The 20,350-nt window shown below is 40.3% G+C and overlaps 1 protein-coding gene across 1 annotated transcript; it reads right to left on the bottom strand.

The window, feature by feature from the left end:
* Positions 1-2,022: 2,022 nt before the first annotated feature.
* Positions 2,023-19,474, bottom strand: chrnb5a (cholinergic receptor, nicotinic, beta 5a). The gene is made up of 9 exons (XM_056410149.1): positions 19,257-19,474; positions 18,708-18,944; positions 11,921-12,066; positions 10,314-10,358; positions 10,106-10,215; positions 7,936-8,462; positions 6,472-6,977; positions 3,726-3,871; positions 2,023-2,502 (listed from the first exon to the last, which is right to left on the bottom strand). Exons 2-9 carry the CDS (start codon positions 18,751-18,753, stop codon positions 2,487-2,489), a joined length of 1,542 nt encoding a protein of 513 aa, XP_056266124.1. The 5' UTR covers positions 18,754-18,944; positions 19,257-19,474; the 3' UTR covers positions 2,023-2,486.
* Positions 19,475-20,350: the final 876 nt, after the last annotated feature.

Below are 20,350 nucleotides of genomic sequence, written 5' to 3'. Positions count from 1 at the left end.
TCTCAATATACTTTTTTTTTTTTACTAATCTGATGTTTCACTGAAGAAACAATTTATCATCCACAATATTAAATACCTCTCTGGCACTTTATAGGTAGGAGCCTCTTTGAAACACAGCTCTGTGTGAAGTTTGGTCTTTAAAAAGAATGAACTTTTAACTTTTAACTTTTAATTGCGATTAATCGCGATTAATTAATCGCAATTTCAAAATGTGCGATTAATTAGTTAATTTTTTTAAATCGATTGACAGCCCTAGAAATTACACAATCTAACACTCTGTATTGTGACAGCTGCGCACTTCTCTTCTGTCTTTTCGCCCGACATCATCCACATCACATGTCATCTTTATCCTCCAGTCAACCTCATATTGATAGGGTTTCTCTCTCACACACACACACACACGCACACACACACACAAACACACGCACACACAAACACACACACACAGAGGGGCACAGTAAATATACATCTTGTCGATACCTGTCCACAGTGGCCGAGGCTCATAGTATTTTTTTGCTGATGTGGGGAAAATCAGCTTTTCACTTTTGCTGAGATAGAAGATTTTGGGCCAGTTGTGTCGTTTCATTGTGTACTAAATGTGTGCGTTTTCATGCACATAACAAGTTACAGTGCGATCGGTCTTCAGAGGCTTTGCTGACAGTTGGAAGGTGTTGTTATTTTCACCTGATATTACCTTTAGGTTGGCGCGATGGGCTTCACAAATTTGGACACACACACACTCACAGTAACCAGGATGTCCATTAAGGGTGTGTGTGTTTTTTCCCCACTTCCAGTAGATCCAATGACCAAAGCAAAATAAAACGTCTCCATAAATTGTCACTGTGGTACATTTGATCTCGCAGATGAACATTGGTAACACATGTGTGTTGATTGAATATGTACACAGACCTCACACACACACACAACTTGCTTGTCTCCCGATGTCGTTTGATCAACGCGTGACGACGAGTTTTTAGAAAAGTTAGAAAAGGGTTTTTACGGTCGTCCAGATAAAATATGTCGCAGGTGACATTTTAGTGTCATTATACTTATTATAGTTTTGAGAAGTATAAAAATATTTGGACCACTTCCTGCCAACCTCGTGTGCCCCCCCCCCCCCCTTTCTGAGTGCCGAACTCCTTTTATCGCTTACGTTCAGGACTGCTGAGTAATTTATTGATGTCGGTTATCCACAGAAGCAATAATATTATTTTGACATCCTCTAATTTCTCACCTGTTTTTTTTTTATTGTCTACATGGGTAACAGAAATGTAGACATTTTTGCAAATTTATTAAAAAATAAAAACTGAAATATCACATGGTGCTAAGTATTCAGACCCTTTGCTGCGACACTCATATTTAACTCTCATGCTGACCATGTGATATTTCAGTTTTTCTTTTTTAATAAATTTGCACACATTTCTACATTTCTGTTTTTTTCGGTCAAGATGGGGTGCTGAGTGAACATTACTGAGAAATAAAATGAACTTTTTTGATTTTAGCAAATGGCTGCAATGAAATAAAGAGTGAAACATTTTAAAGTTGCCTGAATACTTTCCGTACGTTTGGTGCACGCTGGGTTCGGTCGACATAAACCACAGTCACCGTGTTTATGGTAATAATGCAACATGTGTGGAATTTGAATTAGTCAAGGATAACAATCAAAGCATTAACCGTGGTTTATAAACTTTAACATAGTGCAGCAATTAATATTCATGACTATCATCTTCATTTAGAATGTCAGGACCGTTCCAGTGTTTCTTGACTGGGGATTTTAACAATACAAACTTTAAAATGACTCTCAATGAAAATCAGTGCTGTTGCATCACTGTGACACATTAGCTATAATAATAAATTATAGTCTGCAAACCAATGGAATGATGGAAGGTAGCAAATATGCATTAAAAAATTGCACTTGCATGAATTGGGATATGTTTGTCGGTAATGTAATCGACTGTGAAGCGTTATTGGTATAGTCCTTTAAATAGAGGGGAACATTTGAGGAAGAAGCTGGGCAACATGTGACTGAGGGAACATTTATTTTTATTCGATACACAGTCAGTGTCACATTTATTCAGATTACTGTATTTAACATGGTGCCGCTAAACATTGTGAAGTGATATGGCGCAAAATGTCAATACAATTTAAAAAAACAAACGAGGGACAGAAAGAGAGAATGAAAAAGCGAGAAGAGAATACACATTCCTTCAAAATAAAAGCACGGTGGTATGACGATTACAACGTTGCTCGGGAGGTGGGTTGTGGAGATGAGGCACAACATGATGGATTAATACATTTATGAAGAGGAAAGGTAGATAGGTTTAAGCCAGGATCAAATGTGGTCTATTGTAATATGTCAATAATTGGTATAATGTTGTATAATGTCTTATTGTTCACATCAACAGGAGAAAAGAGGTTTTTTTTTTTTTTTAGGTCCACTGTTACAAACACACTCATCGAGCTGGCTGCAATAACTAATAATAATTTTAGAAATCTCCATACCTATGAAAAGAGAAACACAAAATAAGTCAACAGAAATAGATTCAAGACATGCAATGAACACCTGCTGCGTGAACGCTGCCTTTTATGCATCCGACAGCACTGAAGGGTAACAAATCAAAAAAAATTATAAAGATAATCTTCTTTTTTTTCCACCACGACATGTTTGGCTATAATTTAGTCATTATCTCTTCATATTTGGCATATTTGATTACGGCTTATTGATTCTGGTTCATAAATTCCTGAAAAAAACTGAAAAAAATATCAAAGCAATTCTCAGCTATTTGATTAATTATTCATAAATAACATGACACTTGATTCTGGTGCATCTCAACCGAGTGGCCATTAATGTGCATCAACAATCAGACAACAGGTTGAAATCACGCCATGATGTCATCTAGAGAGATGACACAGTAAACAGTATCAAATGTGCATTTCCATTGATTGGGTATACAGAAGAAAGTCAGTTTCTTAGCGATATTTATAGCCTAATGAACTCATACTTTATTGTAATTACTCAATTGTTTGGCTGATTGCAAAAAGACATATACATGTAAATAATCCATGTATCCATTAATCTCCATGTACAAACAAAAAATAACTTTTTGTGAAACAGTCATGTGACTTTCTACCTGCTGCATACACACAGCAAAGCAGCAACAAGTCTCATATACATTTTGAAGAAATTATCGGATTTACATGAGCACGACATGAATAAGCAGCTTTTGTATTACAGTCGTTCTGCACGGATACACGGCCCTTATTTTCCTCTCTGTGTCATAAATATCATTTAAGTACATTATTTGAATCAAAGGCTTATATTTTAGACATTTGAATGACTTTTTTTCCCGCAAGTTAGATAGATAGATAGATAGATAGATAGATAGATATATACTTTATTAATCCCCAAGGGGAAATTTGTCGTGACAGTAGCAGCAACACACAAGAATAAAAACAAAACACAAAATATAAGAAACAGGGATGAAAGATATAGAAGTATACAAGTAAAATAAAAGTAAAATACAAAACTAAATATATATGTAAATATACAACACACATGCATACACAACACACAACAACACTGACAGATCAAATACAAAAAATATTAAAAATAGACAGTGCAAAAAGCAAAGTGTTAAGAGATAATGTTGCGTTGCACTTTAATGTGTGTGTTTTAGAAAGTGTGTGTGTGTGTGTGTGTGTGTGTGTGTGTGTGTGAGACTCACTCCGGGCCGTCGGCTGTGGGTGTGTTATAGCTCTGGAACAGCGGCTGCATGAAGAGCCCCAGAGTTCCCACCAGAGACACCAGGATGAAGATCCACAGGAAGAGACGGTCGATCACCATGGCGACATACTTCCAGTCCTCTATGATCTGGAAACCACAACCAGCGAGTTACGCAGATTATTAACGCGGATCAAATCGGGTCGATAAAAGGTAACGTTTGTAGGCTCAGCATCCAACTAGGCCCCTCCCCCCCCAAGGGGGACGGTCCAATAATAGCTTAGCGACTAGATTGTACGACCCACAGTAGTAGATCACATCCTTATTTAATTATATTAGTCCATGAGGTTCAGGGTTACGTAAAATGTTTGAAAAGACACATTTAAGAGTAGATTTAAGACTTATTCCTCTTTAATAGTCTTATAGTTAGAGATGCTGCTAGAGGCGTATAGGCTGCTGGGGGACGATTAGGATACACTGAGCTCCTATCTCCTCTAGGATACACTGAGCACCTATATCCTCTAGGATACACTGAGCTCCTATCTCCTCTAGGATACACTGAGCACCTATATCCTCTAGGATACACTGAGCACCTATCTCCTCTAGGATACACTGAGCACCTATCTCCTCTAGGATACACTGAGCTCCTATCTCCTCTAGGATACACTGAGCTCCTATCTCCTCTAGGATACACTGAGCTCCTATCTCCTCTAGGATACACTGTGCACCTATCTCCTCTAGGATACACTGAGCTCCTATCTCCTCTAGGATACACTGAGCACCTATCTCCTCTAGGATACACTGAGCTCCTATCTCCTTGTTTTAGGATACACTGAGCACCTCTCTCCTCTAGGATACATTGAGCTCCTATCTCCTCTAGGATACACTGAGCACCTATCTCCTCTAGGATACACTGAGCTCCTATCTCCTCTAGGATACACTGTGCACCTATCTCCTCTAGGATACACTGAGCTCCTATCTCCTCTAGGATACACTGAGCTCCTATCTCCTCTAGGATACACTGAGCACCTCTCCTCTAGGATACACTGAGCTCCTATCTCCTCTAGGATACACTGTGCACCTATCTCCTCTAGGATACACTGAGCTCCTATCTCCTCTAGGATACACTGAGCTCCTATCTCCTCTAGGATACACTGAGCTCCTATCTCCTTGTTTTAGGATACACTGAGCTCCTATCTCCTCTAGGATACACTGAGCTCCTATCTCCTCTAGGATACACTGAGCACCTATCTCCTCTAGGATACACTGAGCTCCTATCTCCTCTAGGATACACTGAGCACCTATCTCCTCTAGGATACACTGAGCTCCTATCTCCTCTAGGATACACTGATCACCTATCTCCTCTAGGATACACTGAGCTCCTATCTCCTCTAGGATACACTGAGCTCCTATCTCCTCTAGGATACACTGAGCACCTATCTCCTCTAGGATACACTGAGCTCCTATCTCCTCTAGGATACACTGAGCCCCTATCTCCTCTAGGATACACTGAGCTCCTATCTCCTCTAGGATACACTGAGCTCCTATCTCCTCTAGGATACACTGAGCTCCTATCTCCTCTAGGATACACTGAGCCCTATCTCCTCTAGGATACACTGAGCTCCTATCTCCTCTAGGATACACTGAGCTCCTATCTCCTCTAGGATACACTGAGCACCTATCTCCTCTAGGATACACTGAGCTCCTATCTCCTCTAGGATACACTGAGCTCCTATCTCCTCTAGGATACACTGAGCTCCTATCTCCTCTAGGATACACTGAGCTCCTATCTCCTCTAGGATACACTGAGCACCTATCTCCTCTAGGATACACTGAGCTCCTATCTCCTCTAGGATACACTGAGCTCCTATCTCCTCTAGAATACACTGAGCTCCTATCTCCTCTAGGATACACTGAGCTCCTCTCTCCTTTAGGATACACTGAGCTCCTCTCTCCTCTAGGATACACTGAGCTCCTATCTCCTCTAGGATACACTGAGCACCTATCTCCTCTAGGATACACTGAGCTCCTATCTCCTCTAGGATACACTGAGCTCCTATCTCCTCTAGGATACACTGAGCACCTATCTCCTCTAGGATACACTGAGCTCCTATCTCCTCTAGGATACACTGAGCACCTCTCTCCTCTTATCTCTCTCTCCTGATGAATGCATTTACATCTCTCCATCACACATTATGAATGTTTTCTAACAAACTCTTTGAACTTAACATTATTGATAGGAATCCACACGTTTGGGGTTTCAGTTAGTCCTTCAGTTGGTCTATTTATTAGAGCTGTGGTTCTCAAATGGGGCTTTGTGTACCCCTGGTGGTACGTGAAGGTACTCCAGGGGGTACAACATATATTTAAACTTAGCGTCCATTAAAAAAATCATTTAAAAATAGAATATAAGTATAAATTCATGAACAGAATTGTATATATTCTGTATCACCGATGACACAGCGCTGAGTATTTAACCAAAAATGGCTAGTTATGGGGTACTTGGCTAAAAGAAATATTTCACACGGGGTACATCACTGAAAAACGGTTGTTAACCATGTATTAGAGTTACTGAATGATTTAAAGACTGAGAACTTCTTTATTTCTCGTACAAATCTCTTTCTTCTTTTGCCATCCCCTATCTCTATAATCTGCTTTTATCTGTGTTTTCTTCCCACATTATTTCCAATAATATATTCCGTCCTCTCTTTCTTTCATCCTTTCCTCCCTCCCTGTCTTCGTCTCCTCACCCCTTCGTCGCCGTTTTCCGTCTTCATGTGCTCGGCGATGTATCTCACGCCGTCCACGGCCTCCTCCATGTCTGCGTCCCACTGGACCGCCGACGGCCTCCGGAAGTCTGAAAACACGCCGCCGCCGCCGCCGCCCCTCTCCGGGACGTCGTCGCCCTTCCAGCAAAACTTGTTGGCCGAGTCCTCGTTCACGTAGAAGGAGTTGGCGTCCGTTCGGATCCCGCCGAGTCTGACGTTGGAGTACTGCCTCTTGTCCGTGCCGCTCTGGGAATTGTTTTTCCCGACGGCGCTCCGGTTGGCGTACTTCCTGTTTCGGAGTTGATCGCGGACGTTGGAGGCTCCCGGACGCCTCATGAAGAGGAGGTTGGGCAGGCGGACCAGGAAGAAGCGCTTGACCCAGTCGGGCATGTGGTGGGTGGACGGGGAGCGGTGGTGCACGTTGAGGACGCAGACGCTGGTCACGATGCAAAAAGTGACCAGCACCATGGTGAACATCAAGTATTTACCTTTTGAGAGAGAAACACGAAGGTGTCACCATGAAACAACAAATGAGCCTCAAATAAAGTCCCCGTGTGGCTCAGCTGAACGTTTCCACGTCACGACAACAGGATGATGTCACTCACCAATTTACTGCTCCGAGGTTCCGATTTTAACAGAAATGTAGTATTTTCTTTTTCTCAGTTTATTTAATTTCCAATAATAATGCAAGACTCACATGGGAATATGTAATAATATAATAATTGTAGATTATTTTTCAGTTTATTTAATTCCCAATATTATTAATAATGTAAGACTCACATGGGAATATGTAATACTATAATATAAATATTTTAACATTATTTTTCAGTTAATTTAATTTCCAATAATTATGCAAGACTCACATTGGAACATGTGATAAAGTAATATAAATATTATAGATTATTTTTCAGTTTATTTAATTCCCAATAATAATGCAAGACTCACATGGGAATTAATAATAATATAATATAAATATTTTAACATTATTTTTCAGTTCATTTAATTCCTAATAATAATGCAAGACTCACATGGAAATATGTAATAATATTATATAATTATTTTAAATTATTTTTTCAGTTAATTTACTGTAACTTCCAATATTATTAATAATGCAAGACTCACATGGAAATATGTAATAATATCAATATTTTACATTATTTTTCAGTTTATTTAATTCCCAATAATATTAATAATGCAAGACGCACATGGGAATATATAATTATATAATATGATTATTTTAGAACATTTTATCATTAATTTAATTCCCAATATTAATGCAAGACTCACATGGGAATATGTAAAAATATAATATAAATATTTAAAATTATTTTTCAGTTTATTTAATTCACAATAATATTAATAATGCAAGACTCACATGGAAGTAACGCCGCTAACTCCATACATCCGAACAAAGATTAAAAAATGATATAAATAAATCCGACTGACCTATGAGCGGCACGGCGTGAGAGGTCGGCGGCACGATCTTGGATATGAGCAGCAGGAACACGGTGAGCGCGAGCAGCACGGAGATGCACAGCGTCATCTTCTCGCCGCAGTCCGACGGCAGGTAGAACACCAGGATGGCGAGCGACGAGATGAGCACGCAGGGGATGATCAGGTTGATGGTGTAGAACAGCGGCTTCCTCTTGATCACAAAGTCGTAGGTGATGTCCAGGTAGGTGGCGTCGTCGGGGTCCTCGTTTTTGCGCGCCGGCAGCGACACGATGTCCCACTCGCCGCTCGGCGTGAAGTCGTCGAGGCTGGCGAAGTCGCTGGTGAGCATCAGGTCCAGCTCCGTGTGGTCGTAGGTCCACGAGCGGAACTTGAGCGTGCAGTTCTGCTGGTCGAAGGGGAAGTTCTGCACCTCGATGGCGCAGGCCGACTTGTAGATGGCCGGCGGGAGCCAGAAGATGTCGCCCGTGTTGGAGACCACGGCGTTGCAGTAGAAGGAGACCTCGTACACGCCGTCGGCGCTGGGGAGAGGTCGTGGGAGGATGGGTTCAAAGTCATCACATAAATACGGCACATTTAAAGTCAGCTAACTTTTAGTAACTAGAACGGGCACTCGGTAGAGCGCATACCTTCGCATATCACAAGATTGGGCATTATGAAATTATGAACATTTTGGCATTAGTTGCATGCCAATTGGATAAAAATTGACCGCGCTATGGTAAAAAGAAGATGTTGACCTTTTCATGACCTTGACCTTTGACCCGATCGATCCCAAAATCTAATCAAATGGTCCCCGGATAATAACCAATCATCCCACCAAATTTCATGCGATTCAGTTTAATACTTTTTGACTTATAAATAAACGTAATAAATAAATAAATAAATACACGCGATCAAAACATAACCTTCCGCATTTTCAATGCGAAGGTAATGAACTGGGATATGATGTTTTATTATACACTGAGCACCTATCTCCTCTTCTCTCTCTACTGATGGATGCATTTTCTCTGCTTCCTCCCCGAAGTCTTTGCGACTTCACGTCTCGTAGGGTCCTTCGGACCTGGCTGTGTCTGATGCCTCCTTCCTCCTCACTTCTGGTCACATGACATCTCTTCTTCTGTCCATCCTGGAGAGGGATCCTCCTCTCAATTTTCCTCGTAAAAGTTGTTTTTCTTCTGTTTCTTGCGGAGTTGTTCCCGATTCGATGTGAGGTCAAAGGTCAGGGATGTCGTCTGTGTACAGATTGTAAAGCCCTCTGAGGGGGGTTTGTAATTTGTGATATTGGGCTGTATAAAATAAACTGAATGTAATTTAATTGACTGATGACTTGAGTCTTCGTTTTGCTGTGTTCTAAAAAAATATTTCTTTCTTTTTTTATTGCCTGTCACTGTTTTATGTTGTATGTCTGAAACTGTGTTTAACCCTTGTGTTGCCTTAGGGTCATTTTGACCCGAATCAATATTACACCCTCCCCCCGCCTTAGGATTAATTTGACCCCATTCAATGTTTAATGTCGGTGTTCTTTCGGTAGTCAACAAACAAACATAAAGTGCCTCACACTTAAACTTGGAAAACAATATTAATTCTAATAATTTTCTGGAGGTTTTAATTGCTGGCGTCAAATTGAACCCAAAGGGTAAAATATGTTAGTAAATATAAAGGTAACAGGAGGGTGAAACATTGAATCGGGTCAAAATGACCCAGAGGCGGGGGGAGGGTGTAATATTGATTCGGGTCAAAATGACCCGAAGGCAACACAAGGGTTAAGTGCTCCCGCTTGTCTCGGCCAGGACACTCAAGTAAAAGAGATTTTTAATCTCAATGAGGCTTTTCAAGGTGAAAGTCGACATTAATTAAGCTCTTACTAATCCCCTTCACATTTTCCACAAAAAAGTGGCTTGGTAGAGAAAGATAGCAACATTTTAATTACAAAATTCCCCTTTGAGAAACAGGCTTTTTTTTACTTGTAAAGCCCTGATGTTAGAACGTTAAACATTGGAAAGCCTCTATACTGTAACACTATATACACTAACTCCATTAATGCCATATAGTAATCCATTTAAGGCCACCACACACATATAAACACATCCATGTAGTGACAGATCCAGTTAAATATGCAGTCAGCGATCAAATATGGACAAACCGCCGTGGTGCGCATACGTACTTGTTGTATAGAACTATGTCAGGAAGCCAGATGTGTTTGGATGGTATTCGTAGTTTCTTGATGCCTTCGTACTTCTCCGGGTCCCATCTGAGCCTGTAGTCGTTCCACTCCTGCAAAGAGAGCGTTTTATAAGCTTTAAACTGTCAAACACAGCCACGTACTGCATGTAGAACATTGTATGTGACAGTTAAAAAAGATTTAATTGTACCTGAAACAGCCACAAGTTGGTCGTCATTATCTGTTCCCTCTCATTCTACAGGAAACAACAGTCAGATTGTCATCTAATAAGCAGAATTTCCATTAAAATCCCTTTTTAGCAAAATATCCTTTTTAAAAATCACAAAATGTCACAAAAGTAGATTTACAGAGCTATGCTTATTTTCCCGTGAGTAAATTAAATCATAGAAAAATAGAATATATATATATAGATTTATCTATATATAATATACATTATTTAAATTAATTTAAATCCCAAATATGTGTGATTGAATGCAAGTATTATGTATTTTGTGGCAAAATATCCCTTTTAAAATATTCACAAAATGTCACAAAGGTAGATTTTTAATACAGAGCTATGTTTATTTTCAGATTTTTTTATCGTAGAGAAATCTAACATATATAGATATATCTATATAATATAAATCATAGTATTTACATTCATTTCAGATGCAAAGTGTGTGTGATTGAATGCACCAAAATAATAACATGAATAATAATAATAATAATAATCAGAAAATTATATACAATTATAATAATAATAGTAATAATACTAATTAGAAAAAAATGTGGTGTATTTAAACCCGGTATTAATCAAATGGGCTTTATATCGTTTCAATGCTAATTTAGAGCATATACATTTTAAAATATACAAAACATGTTTAAGAAAACAGAGTTTAAAGAAGTATATTTAAATAATTGCACAGAACTTACACTTAAAGTATATTTTTCTTATAACATATTTCTTGAAAGTTATACTACAGTACAATTATTTTAAAGTGTGTTCAAATTTAATTTTTTTTAAAGGTGAAAGCGTGACTTTAGTATACTTATATATTATATATATTTGCAGAAAGTAAATTTCTTTTATAGTATATTTAAAATGACATTTTAAATATATTAAAGTATATATTTTTCCCACCTGGGCACCTATACAGGAAATGCAAAGTTGACCATTAACATAACCCGCACTACTGTAAATATTTGTATTTCACATATATATTTGTATAATGTATATCCAGTGATAATATGTGTGTTTATGGTTTAAGACTGTACAGAAGCAATTAAGAAGTGTTATTAGTAACACCTGTGCAGACACACAGTCATGAGAGCGTCACTAATTAGGTCACATAAGTGGAAACACCTGTCGGGTCCTGCAACCCAGTATGAGTTAAGTACACCTGTACAGAGACAGTAATAAATTAGCATTATCTTTATAATTATTATTATTAATATTCAGTACCAAGGATCCTTAAAGGAATGAGAACAGAATTATAAACCGTTAAAAAAAAAGCGTGCATCTATTATGTTATATAAAATAGGCTAAGACACTGAACGGTGGCGTTATTGCGCTACACAACGTTAGCTGCTCTAAGTAGAGCAGCCTAATGACCGCGGTGTAATCTCTTACGATGTGTCGTAGCGACCGCAGCTGTGTCCTCGAAAAAAGAAGAAAAACAACTTATATCTGTGTTTATGATCCATCCCCGTACGAAGAGGGCTTTGGTTATATTCCTTCAAATTGATAACCTATAGCGTACGTCATGACCTCAAAGCCCCAAATATGTGTGTGTTTGTGTATGAAGGGAACACACTTACTACACTGATGAGCTGCGCCAGAGACACCTGGATGGAGATGGTGACCTGTTGGCTCTTGTTGACGGCCGGTCGGATCAGCTTGTTGTAGCGCTCGGGACCCAACAGGAAGTTCACCAGACGCTCCTCGGCATTCTCGGCCCTGCTGCCTGCAGACCAATCAGAGCACAGAGAGTGGGGAGAATGTATAAACCCATTTAAAGTATCAACACTACAGGTACATGCATGTACCTTGAAGCAGCGGGGGGCGTTTACATATTTTTTAGAGGGCAGTTTTTCCCCCACTGACTGAAATCCAAGGGCATTTAAAAATAAATTTGGGTCACTTTTTGAAACATGTGAAACAACATTTAACCTTTGGTCCAAAATAATAAATATACTTATTTAGGCTTACAGTATATGAGCAATGGTCATATTAATGGCAAAAATAAGACTATTAGGCAGTAGTCTACACATTCAAGTGTTTTCTTAGATTTTATGAAGAAAAAAACAAACAGAAAACATAAATCAGACAATTATATTCACTTGTATTCTTTTTTCTTTGTGGTTATTTATTATTATTACATTTTTTAAACAAGTAAAAAAAAGTATAACTTATTTCTTTGTGGTTATTTATTATTATTCATTTTTTGAAACAATAAAAAAAATTATAACTTATTTCTTTATGGTTATTTATTATTATTAAAAATGTTAAACAATTAAAACAAATTATAACTTATTTCTTTGTGGTTATTTATTATTATTAAATTTTTTAAACAATTTTTAAAAAGTATAACTTATTTCTTTATGGTTATTTATTATTATTAAATTTGTTAAATAATAATAAAAAAAGATAACTTATTTCATTGTTTTTTTATAATTCAAAATGATATTTAATGTTTTTTTGTGTGTACCTACCTAGTACAGGCAATACAGATAACACAACAAAGAACAAAAATAAAACGCTATAAAATTATCAGAATTTTTAGAGAAGATTAAGGGGGCATTTTTTGCCCCTCCTCGTGATATCAGGGGCAACATTAGATTTATTCGGGGCAGTTTTGCCCTTTGCCCTCGTGAAATTCCAACGCTGCCTTGAAGGCTTTACTAGAAACAGACAACGCACTCGGGTTGGCGTGTCTCGCTTTAATCGAGTCATTGACTAGAACAACGTTCCCCACGTGTGAGTTGCAGCTCCGAGCGTGACATTCATCACGGTGTGTTTTTTCAGTCCAGTGGCACCGCGAATGATGAACAATAAACAAGTTGGGTGTAAATGAAGACACATTAACCAAAGGGCTGAATCACGTGTGCTCGATAACATGCAAGTGTGTGTGTGTGTGTGTTAGAGAAAAATAACAAACAAAAGAATCCAGTCACGCATCCATCACCGAGAGAGGATCCCTGGAGCTTTTGTGTTTCCTCAACCCTAAATTATTGGTTACAAAGTGATCGCATGAATAAGTTAGAAGCAAAAAACATGCTTTGGACCCGCTCTCTCACGGCTTCCACGACCGTTCTGTCCTCATGTCGACGTTGTCAAACAAACTAACAAACAGAGCAGAGAGCGTTTATTTTATCTGGAGCGTTTACCCCCTCTGTGCCACATGAAGAGTGTGTTTCTGTAAGAGAAGGATGAGCAACGGTGTCCTCTGTTTACTCAAATAAATAAATAAATAAACCTTACTTACTACTGCGGCCTGTAACGTTGTTGAATTTGGAGAGAAACAAACATCACAGTTTGAGAGCGCTGTGTCTTTAAGAGAGGGGCGCTGTCTCTTTAAGAGAGCGCTGTCTCTTTAAGAGAGGAGCGCCTTCTCTTTAAGAGAGCGCTGTATCTTAAAGACACAGCACTCTCTTAAAAAGACGGAGCCCCTCTCTTAAAGAAAGAGTGCCCCTCTCTTAAAGAGACAGCGCCCCTCTCTTAAATACACAGAACTCTCTTTGAGGACCCCTGTATATTATTTAGGGACCCCTGTATATTCATTAAGGACCCCCGTATCTTCTTTAAGGACCCCTGTATATTCATTAAGGACCCCCGTATCGTCTTTAAGGACCCCTGTATATTCATTAAGGACCCCCGTATGGTTTTTAAGGACCCCTGTATCGTCTTTAAGGACCCCTGTATATTCATTAAGGACCCCCGTATCGTCTTTAAGGACCCCCGTATCTTCTTTAAGGACCCCTGTATATTCATTAAGGACCCCTGTATCTTCTTTAAGGACCCCCGTATCGTCTTTAAGGACCCCTGTATCTTCATTAAGGACCCCCGTATCGTCTTTAAGGACCCCTGTATATTCATTAAGGACCCCCGTATCGTCTTTAAGGACCCCTGTATCGTCTTTAAGGACCCCTGTATCGTCTTTAAGGACCCCTGTATATTCATTAAGGACACCCGTATCGTCTTTAAGGACCCCTGTATCATCTTTAAGGACCTCCGTATCTTCTTTAAGGACCCCTGTATATTCATTAAGGACCCCTGTATCTTCTTTAAGGACCCCCGTATCGTCTTTAAGGACCCCTGTATATTCATTAAGGACCCCCGTATCGTCTTTAAGGACCCCTGTATCATCTTTAAGGACCCCCGTATCTTCTTTAAGGACCCCTGTATATTCATTAAGGACCCCTGTATCTTCATTAAGGACCCCCGTATCGTCTTTAAGGACCCCTGTATCATCTTTAAGGACCCCTGTATCTTCTTTAAGGACCCCTGTATATTCATTAAGGACCCCTGTATATTCATTAAGGACCCCCGTATCGTCTTTAAGGACCCCTGTATATTCATTAAGGACCCCCGTATCGTCTTTAAGGACCCCTGTATATTCATTAAGGACCCCCGTATCGTCTTTAAGGACCCCTGTATATTCATTAAGGACCCCCGTATCGTCTTTAAGGACCCCTGTATCGTCTTTAAGGACCCCTGTATATTCATTAAGGACCCCCGTATCGTCTTTAAGGACCCCTGTATATTCATTAAGGACCCCCGTATCGTCTTTAAGGACCCCTGTATATTCATTAAGGACCCCCGTATCGTCTTTAAGGACCCCTGTATATTCATTAAGGACCCCTGTATCGTCTTTAAGGACCCCTGTATATTCATTAAGGACCCCTGTATCGTCTTTAAGGACCCCTGTATATTCCCGAAAGCAGAGGCTGCCGTGTGTCTTTGGGTTTCTTGACCACAGACCGGTTGTGTGTGGCGATCGTACTTTTCAAACACTTGTGAGTAAAAGCAGATGGGCTCTCTGAATAATTTACAGAAGGCTATTTTACACCTACCCAAGAAAGCTCTCGTCTTTTAGGCGGAACATTTGGATGTCTCCAACCTGACCTCGATTCAGTGTTGACGGTGACACACTTTCACTATTCTTGTGTGTGCGCCTGTATCGGCTTTGCTTTATCTTTAGTGTGTGAGCTGGATTTATCTTTCAACAACAAAACAAAACCATTGAGACAGGAACACAAATCTGAGCCGTCAATCGTCACGTCTGCTCCGCGATAACAAGATGAGGTCTGACAAGCACTCCTCCAGTAACATCCATGAAGGCAAAGATACCCCGCAATCTGGGTTTGAATTATTTAAATGATGTAATACAGCGAGAAGGTGCTGTGTCATGTGGCTGTGAGTGTTTGCCGCCTCCATCAGGCCTGGTGCTGGATGTCTGCCGCCGTGAGTCACAGCATCTGTGCTTCGACTGGAACTGTCACAACACGTACGGTTTAAAAACACACCGCATGTGCCCGGTAGGCTTTAATAAACAGCTGCATGAATGTGACACGATGACGTCTGTTGCATGAGGCTCTTTTGTGGCTGAAGGAGCTTTATGGAGTCTGATAAATCGCCCCGAGTGATGTCACTTGAGTCAGGGTTGAGCATCGAGTCTGAAAAGAATCTGGACTTTATGAATAAAGCATCCCATCAGACCTCTTCACCCACTAGGCTACACTAACCATATACCAGCACAACACATCTCTCACCGAACAGAACCACATGCAGTAAAGTTACATAGAGAAATGTAAGAAGAACGTGGAGCACCCTGAAATATGTTATGTCATATTTATTATGTGTTGTTCTTATATTTGGGAGCGTTGATCACCTGTGCACATACTAACTGTGAAGGGAGGAAACTGTTGTTGTCCCTTTGGAAGAGAGCGGTATCTCTTTAAGAGAGGGGTGCTGTCTCTTTAAGAGAGCGCTGTGTCTATTAGAGAGGGGCACTGTCTCTTTAAGAGAGGGGCGCTGTCTCTTTAAGAGAGGGGCGCTGTCTCTTAAAGAGATCGATTGTGTCTTTAAGAAAGCGCTGTGTCTTTGAGACAGGGGCGCTGTCTCTTCAAGAATAAAGGGGTCCTTAAATAATATACGGGGGTCCTTAAAGAATATAAAGGGGTCCTTAAATAATATAAAGGGGGTCCTTAAAGAATATAGAGGGTCCTCATCAGATGTACTGTGTACAAAAAATAAGAACAGGTTGTGTAAAGTAACGACCTTGATGGCAACAAGAACTGAACATGTACATAAAGTATTTATAAAACACACATGAACACACACGAACACACACGAACACACACAAACACACGCAAACACACACAAACATACATGAACACACACAAACACACACGAACACACACAAACACACACAAACACACACAAACACACACACACGAACACAAACACACACAAACACACACAAACACAAACGAACACACACAAACACACACAAACACAAACACACACGAACACACACAAACACACACAAACAAACACACACACACAAACACACACACACACACACAAACATAAACACACACAAACACACATGAACACACACAAACACACACACACACACACACACACGATGCTCCTCTGAAGCTCCGTCCCTCGATGTTTCCTCACAGGAGATCGAGGGACGGAGTTTTCTCCCCAGCGAGAGTCGTGGCTCGTGGGGAAGAGTTTGAAGAGCGTGAAACTATCATAACATACAAATGCTCTCATTAATAATTACAATGCAAAATGAAAGACAACATTGCCATGTTGTCGTCACACATGAATACGACTGAACAGCTCGACACTGATACACAAGAACATGACAAGATGTAGAGCTTTATAATATAAAGACATTTTAAAAGTCTATAAGCCACATTGAACTCCCATCTTTAGTTCAAGTTGTGCAATATGGCCCAAATATTTACTCCTGATGCAGGTGCTTCATATAAATACAATATATATCACAATAACTTGCATTAAAGTGGAATAAATATGTATTTCCTGTGTTTACACGAGTGCACAAACATAGAGTAATCACATTAAGACAACATCTCGATTTAACAACAACAACAACAACATATTCAAATGAGCAGAATTTAGATTTCCTGAGAAATGTGAGTCATCAATAAATAGACACATGTGCATCTTTATGTTTGATTTCTTCACAATATTCGATAAATTGACGATAAACGATCGTTTTAAATGTATTAACTGTCTGCCCACCTTCATGTCGTAAACATTCAGCGACATATTTATTATTTCTCACGGTAAGATTTAAATGAACCGTTCGAAAGGAAGCATTTTTAATTATATACAATATATATATGTTAATATCAAATTAGTGGCAAACCTGTGTGATTATAGTACATAACATGTATTTGCCTTTATAGATTATCTATTCTGCAGTCCACTTAGACCTTTAATCTCTACCTCCTCTGTGAGTGAGAGTAAGAGAGAGAGTGAGCGAGTGAGAGAGTGAGAGAGAGTGAGCGAGAGAGAGTGAGCGAGTGAGAGAGAGAGAGTGAGAGAGAGTGAGCGAGTGAGAGAGAGAGTGAGAGAGAGTGAGAGAGTGAGAGAGTGAGAGAGAGAGAGAGTGAGCGAGTGAGAGAGAGAGGAGAGGTGAGAGAGTGAGGTGAGGAGAGTGAGAGGTGAGAGAGGAGAGAGAGTGAGAGAGTGAGAGTGAGAGAGTGAGAGAGGAGAGAGAGTGAGAGAGGTGAGAGTGAGAGAGGTGAGAGAGAGGTGAGGAGGTAAGAGGTGAGAGAGTGAGAGAGAGTGAGCGAGTGAGAGTGAGAGAGTGAGAGTGAGTGAGAGTCAGAGTGAGAGAGTGAGCGAGTGAGAGAGAGAGTGAGAGAGTCAGAGTGAGAGAGAGTGAGAGTGAGAGAGTGAGAGTGAGCGAGTGAGAGTGAGAGAGTGAGAGAGAGAGAGTGAGAGAGTGAGAGTGAGAGAGTGAGAGTGAGAGAGTGAGCGAGTGAGAGTGAGAGAGTGAGAGAGTGAGTGAGAGTCAGAGTGAGAGAGTGAGAGAGTGAGAGAGAGAGTCAGAGTGAGAGTGAGAGTGAGAGTGAGAGAGTGAGAGTGAGCGAGTGAGAGAGTCAGAGTGAGAGTCAGAGTGAGAGAGTGAGAGAGTGAGAGAGTCAGAGTGAGAGAGAGAGTGAGAGTGAGCGAGTGAGAGAGTCAGAGTGAGAGAGTGAGTCAGAGTGAGAGAGTGAGCAAGTGAGAGTGAGAGAGAGTGAGTGAGCGAGTGAGAGTCAGAGTGAGAGTGAGAGAGAGAGTGAGCGAGTGAGAGAGTGACAGTGAGAGAGTGAGAGAGTCAGAGTGAGCGAGTGAGAGTGTGTGTGAGAGAGAGAGAGAGAGAGAGAGGGGGAGCAGAATGGGAAATAAGGACTTTTCCTTTGTATATTTCATCTTTTTGAGACGTGTTCATGATGGAGAAGTTGCTTGTGCATAAGCACCATTGTTTAGTCAATGTACAGGACTTTCATCAAAACTACCATTTTATGACGTCACCTTACACACCGAGGTAAATGTAAAGATGACAGAAGAACGTACCTGTGTGAGAGAGGATGAAGAGCAGGAGGACGGTGTTGGCACTCATCTTCTTTGTCTGCTTCCTTTGTTATATTGTCCTCCAAAAAAATGGTTCAATAACAGTGTTTATATTCCGTTGTCGTGCGGTTCTTGTTTCTTCACTTCTCTACGCTGGTGGACACACGCACACACACACACACACATGCGCGCGCACACACACACACACACACACACCTGCTCCGGTCCGTCGTCTTCGGTCTGGATATTCAGCAGCGCAACAAAACACACACAAAAAAGACGGAAACCCGGAATCTGTTATGTTAGACAAGAAATTTTCTTTCAGATGTTTATTTCTCAAAGATTACATGTTGTGGGTCTTTGTGTATCCGACCTCGAGGACCCGGGTGCCCATGACGCACTACGCCTCAAACCAGACGCGGTGACATCTAAAGCCTCTCGATCCAAATCCAGAAGTCCAAATAAGTGTAAAGATGTTGTTTTCATCTCCCCCCCAAAAAACACAATATTTTAACTTCTTCTTCTTCTGGGGATCAAACCAGCGGCTCTCACCTGCGTTGGGTTCAGCTCTCCTCTGATGGAGCGCGCGGGCAAGTTGTCGTGCGTAAAGAAATTGGCGCAATTGCAACAACAACACACACACAAAAAGTGCACGAGGGCGCAGTGACAAGACGCGCGTGCACATGCGTGACCTCAGAGTCGGGACCCGGAGGTGAATGGCGACGCAGAGGAGATACGAGAGTCCGTGGATCGGTGAAGCCGGCTGGAGAAGCGGGATGTGTGTGTGTGTGTGTGTGTGTGTGCGCGCGCGTATGCGTGTATGTGTGCACCGGAGTGGAAAATAATGACGTCATGGCTGGAACCGACTGTCTGCTGGAGACATGTCCTCTTCACTGGTCACGGCCCCAAAGTGAAACGATTGAACATGAAGGTAACTCCGTGCGCGTGAGGCTCCAGCATCTGATACACTCTGTGAGCTCGCGTCAGGATCTGGAGTTTTTGTAGCTCGCTTCCGGTTTTATTTTGAAATCTCGGTCTCTCGTGTCCTCTGTTTCCCTTCACTTCCGGTCCCTGTGATTGTCTGCCCTCTCCCTGATTGTTTTCACCTGTGTCCAATCACCTGCACCTGTGTATTTAAACCTGTTGGTCTCCGTGCTGGTTCGTTGTTAATTTGTTTATTTTGTATACATTAAGAAGATTTAAAGTTACTGTGGAAAGTTGTCGGCAACAACAGTTGTGATAAGTACTTATTATATTAGCCATGACAGGAAGCAATCTATTTTAAGATAATATATATATATATTATGTATATATACTGTATAAATATACACTATTTATATATTCTCTCTCTCTCTCTCCCCCTCTCTCTCTATATATATATATATATATATATATATATATAACCACCAATATAAAAGGTTTAATGTACGATTTAATGTATTATTATCCTGATTACCTTTGTATGCATATACTATATATATATATATATATATATGTGTGTGTATGTCTGTCTCTGACACTGATATTGAATACATTGATTACATTGACTCATGTTCTGTTTAATATAATAGCTATAGCCTTTTTTTTAACTGTACATCTCCGTATTAGAAAGATCTTTTACGGATTTTTTTGTTGAGAGTTGACAA

Source organism: Pseudoliparis swirei, chromosome 24 (assembly GCF_029220125.1).
Source record: "Pseudoliparis swirei isolate HS2019 ecotype Mariana Trench chromosome 24, NWPU_hadal_v1, whole genome shotgun sequence".
NCBI lineage: Eukaryota > Metazoa > Chordata > Actinopteri > Perciformes > Liparidae > Pseudoliparis > Pseudoliparis swirei.
Note: the sequence above shows the minus strand (reverse complement) of the source record. Positions and strands in the feature narration are given on the sequence as shown.

Excerpts from the sequence above, each read along its gene's own strand:
- chrnb5a (XM_056410149.1), bottom strand. The coding sequence starts at position 18,753 with ATGAGTGCCAACACCGTCCTCCTGCTCTTCATCCTCTCTCACACAG. Across the intron at positions 10,359-11,920 it reads TGGCGCAGCTCATCAGTGTA|AATGAGAGGGAACAGATAAT; the intron begins GTAAGTGTGTTC and ends TGTTTCCTGTAG. Across the intron at positions 3,872-6,471 it reads CGGAAAACGGCGACGAAGGG|ATCATAGAGGACTGGAAGTA; the intron begins GTGAGGAGACGA and ends TGTGGTTTCCAG.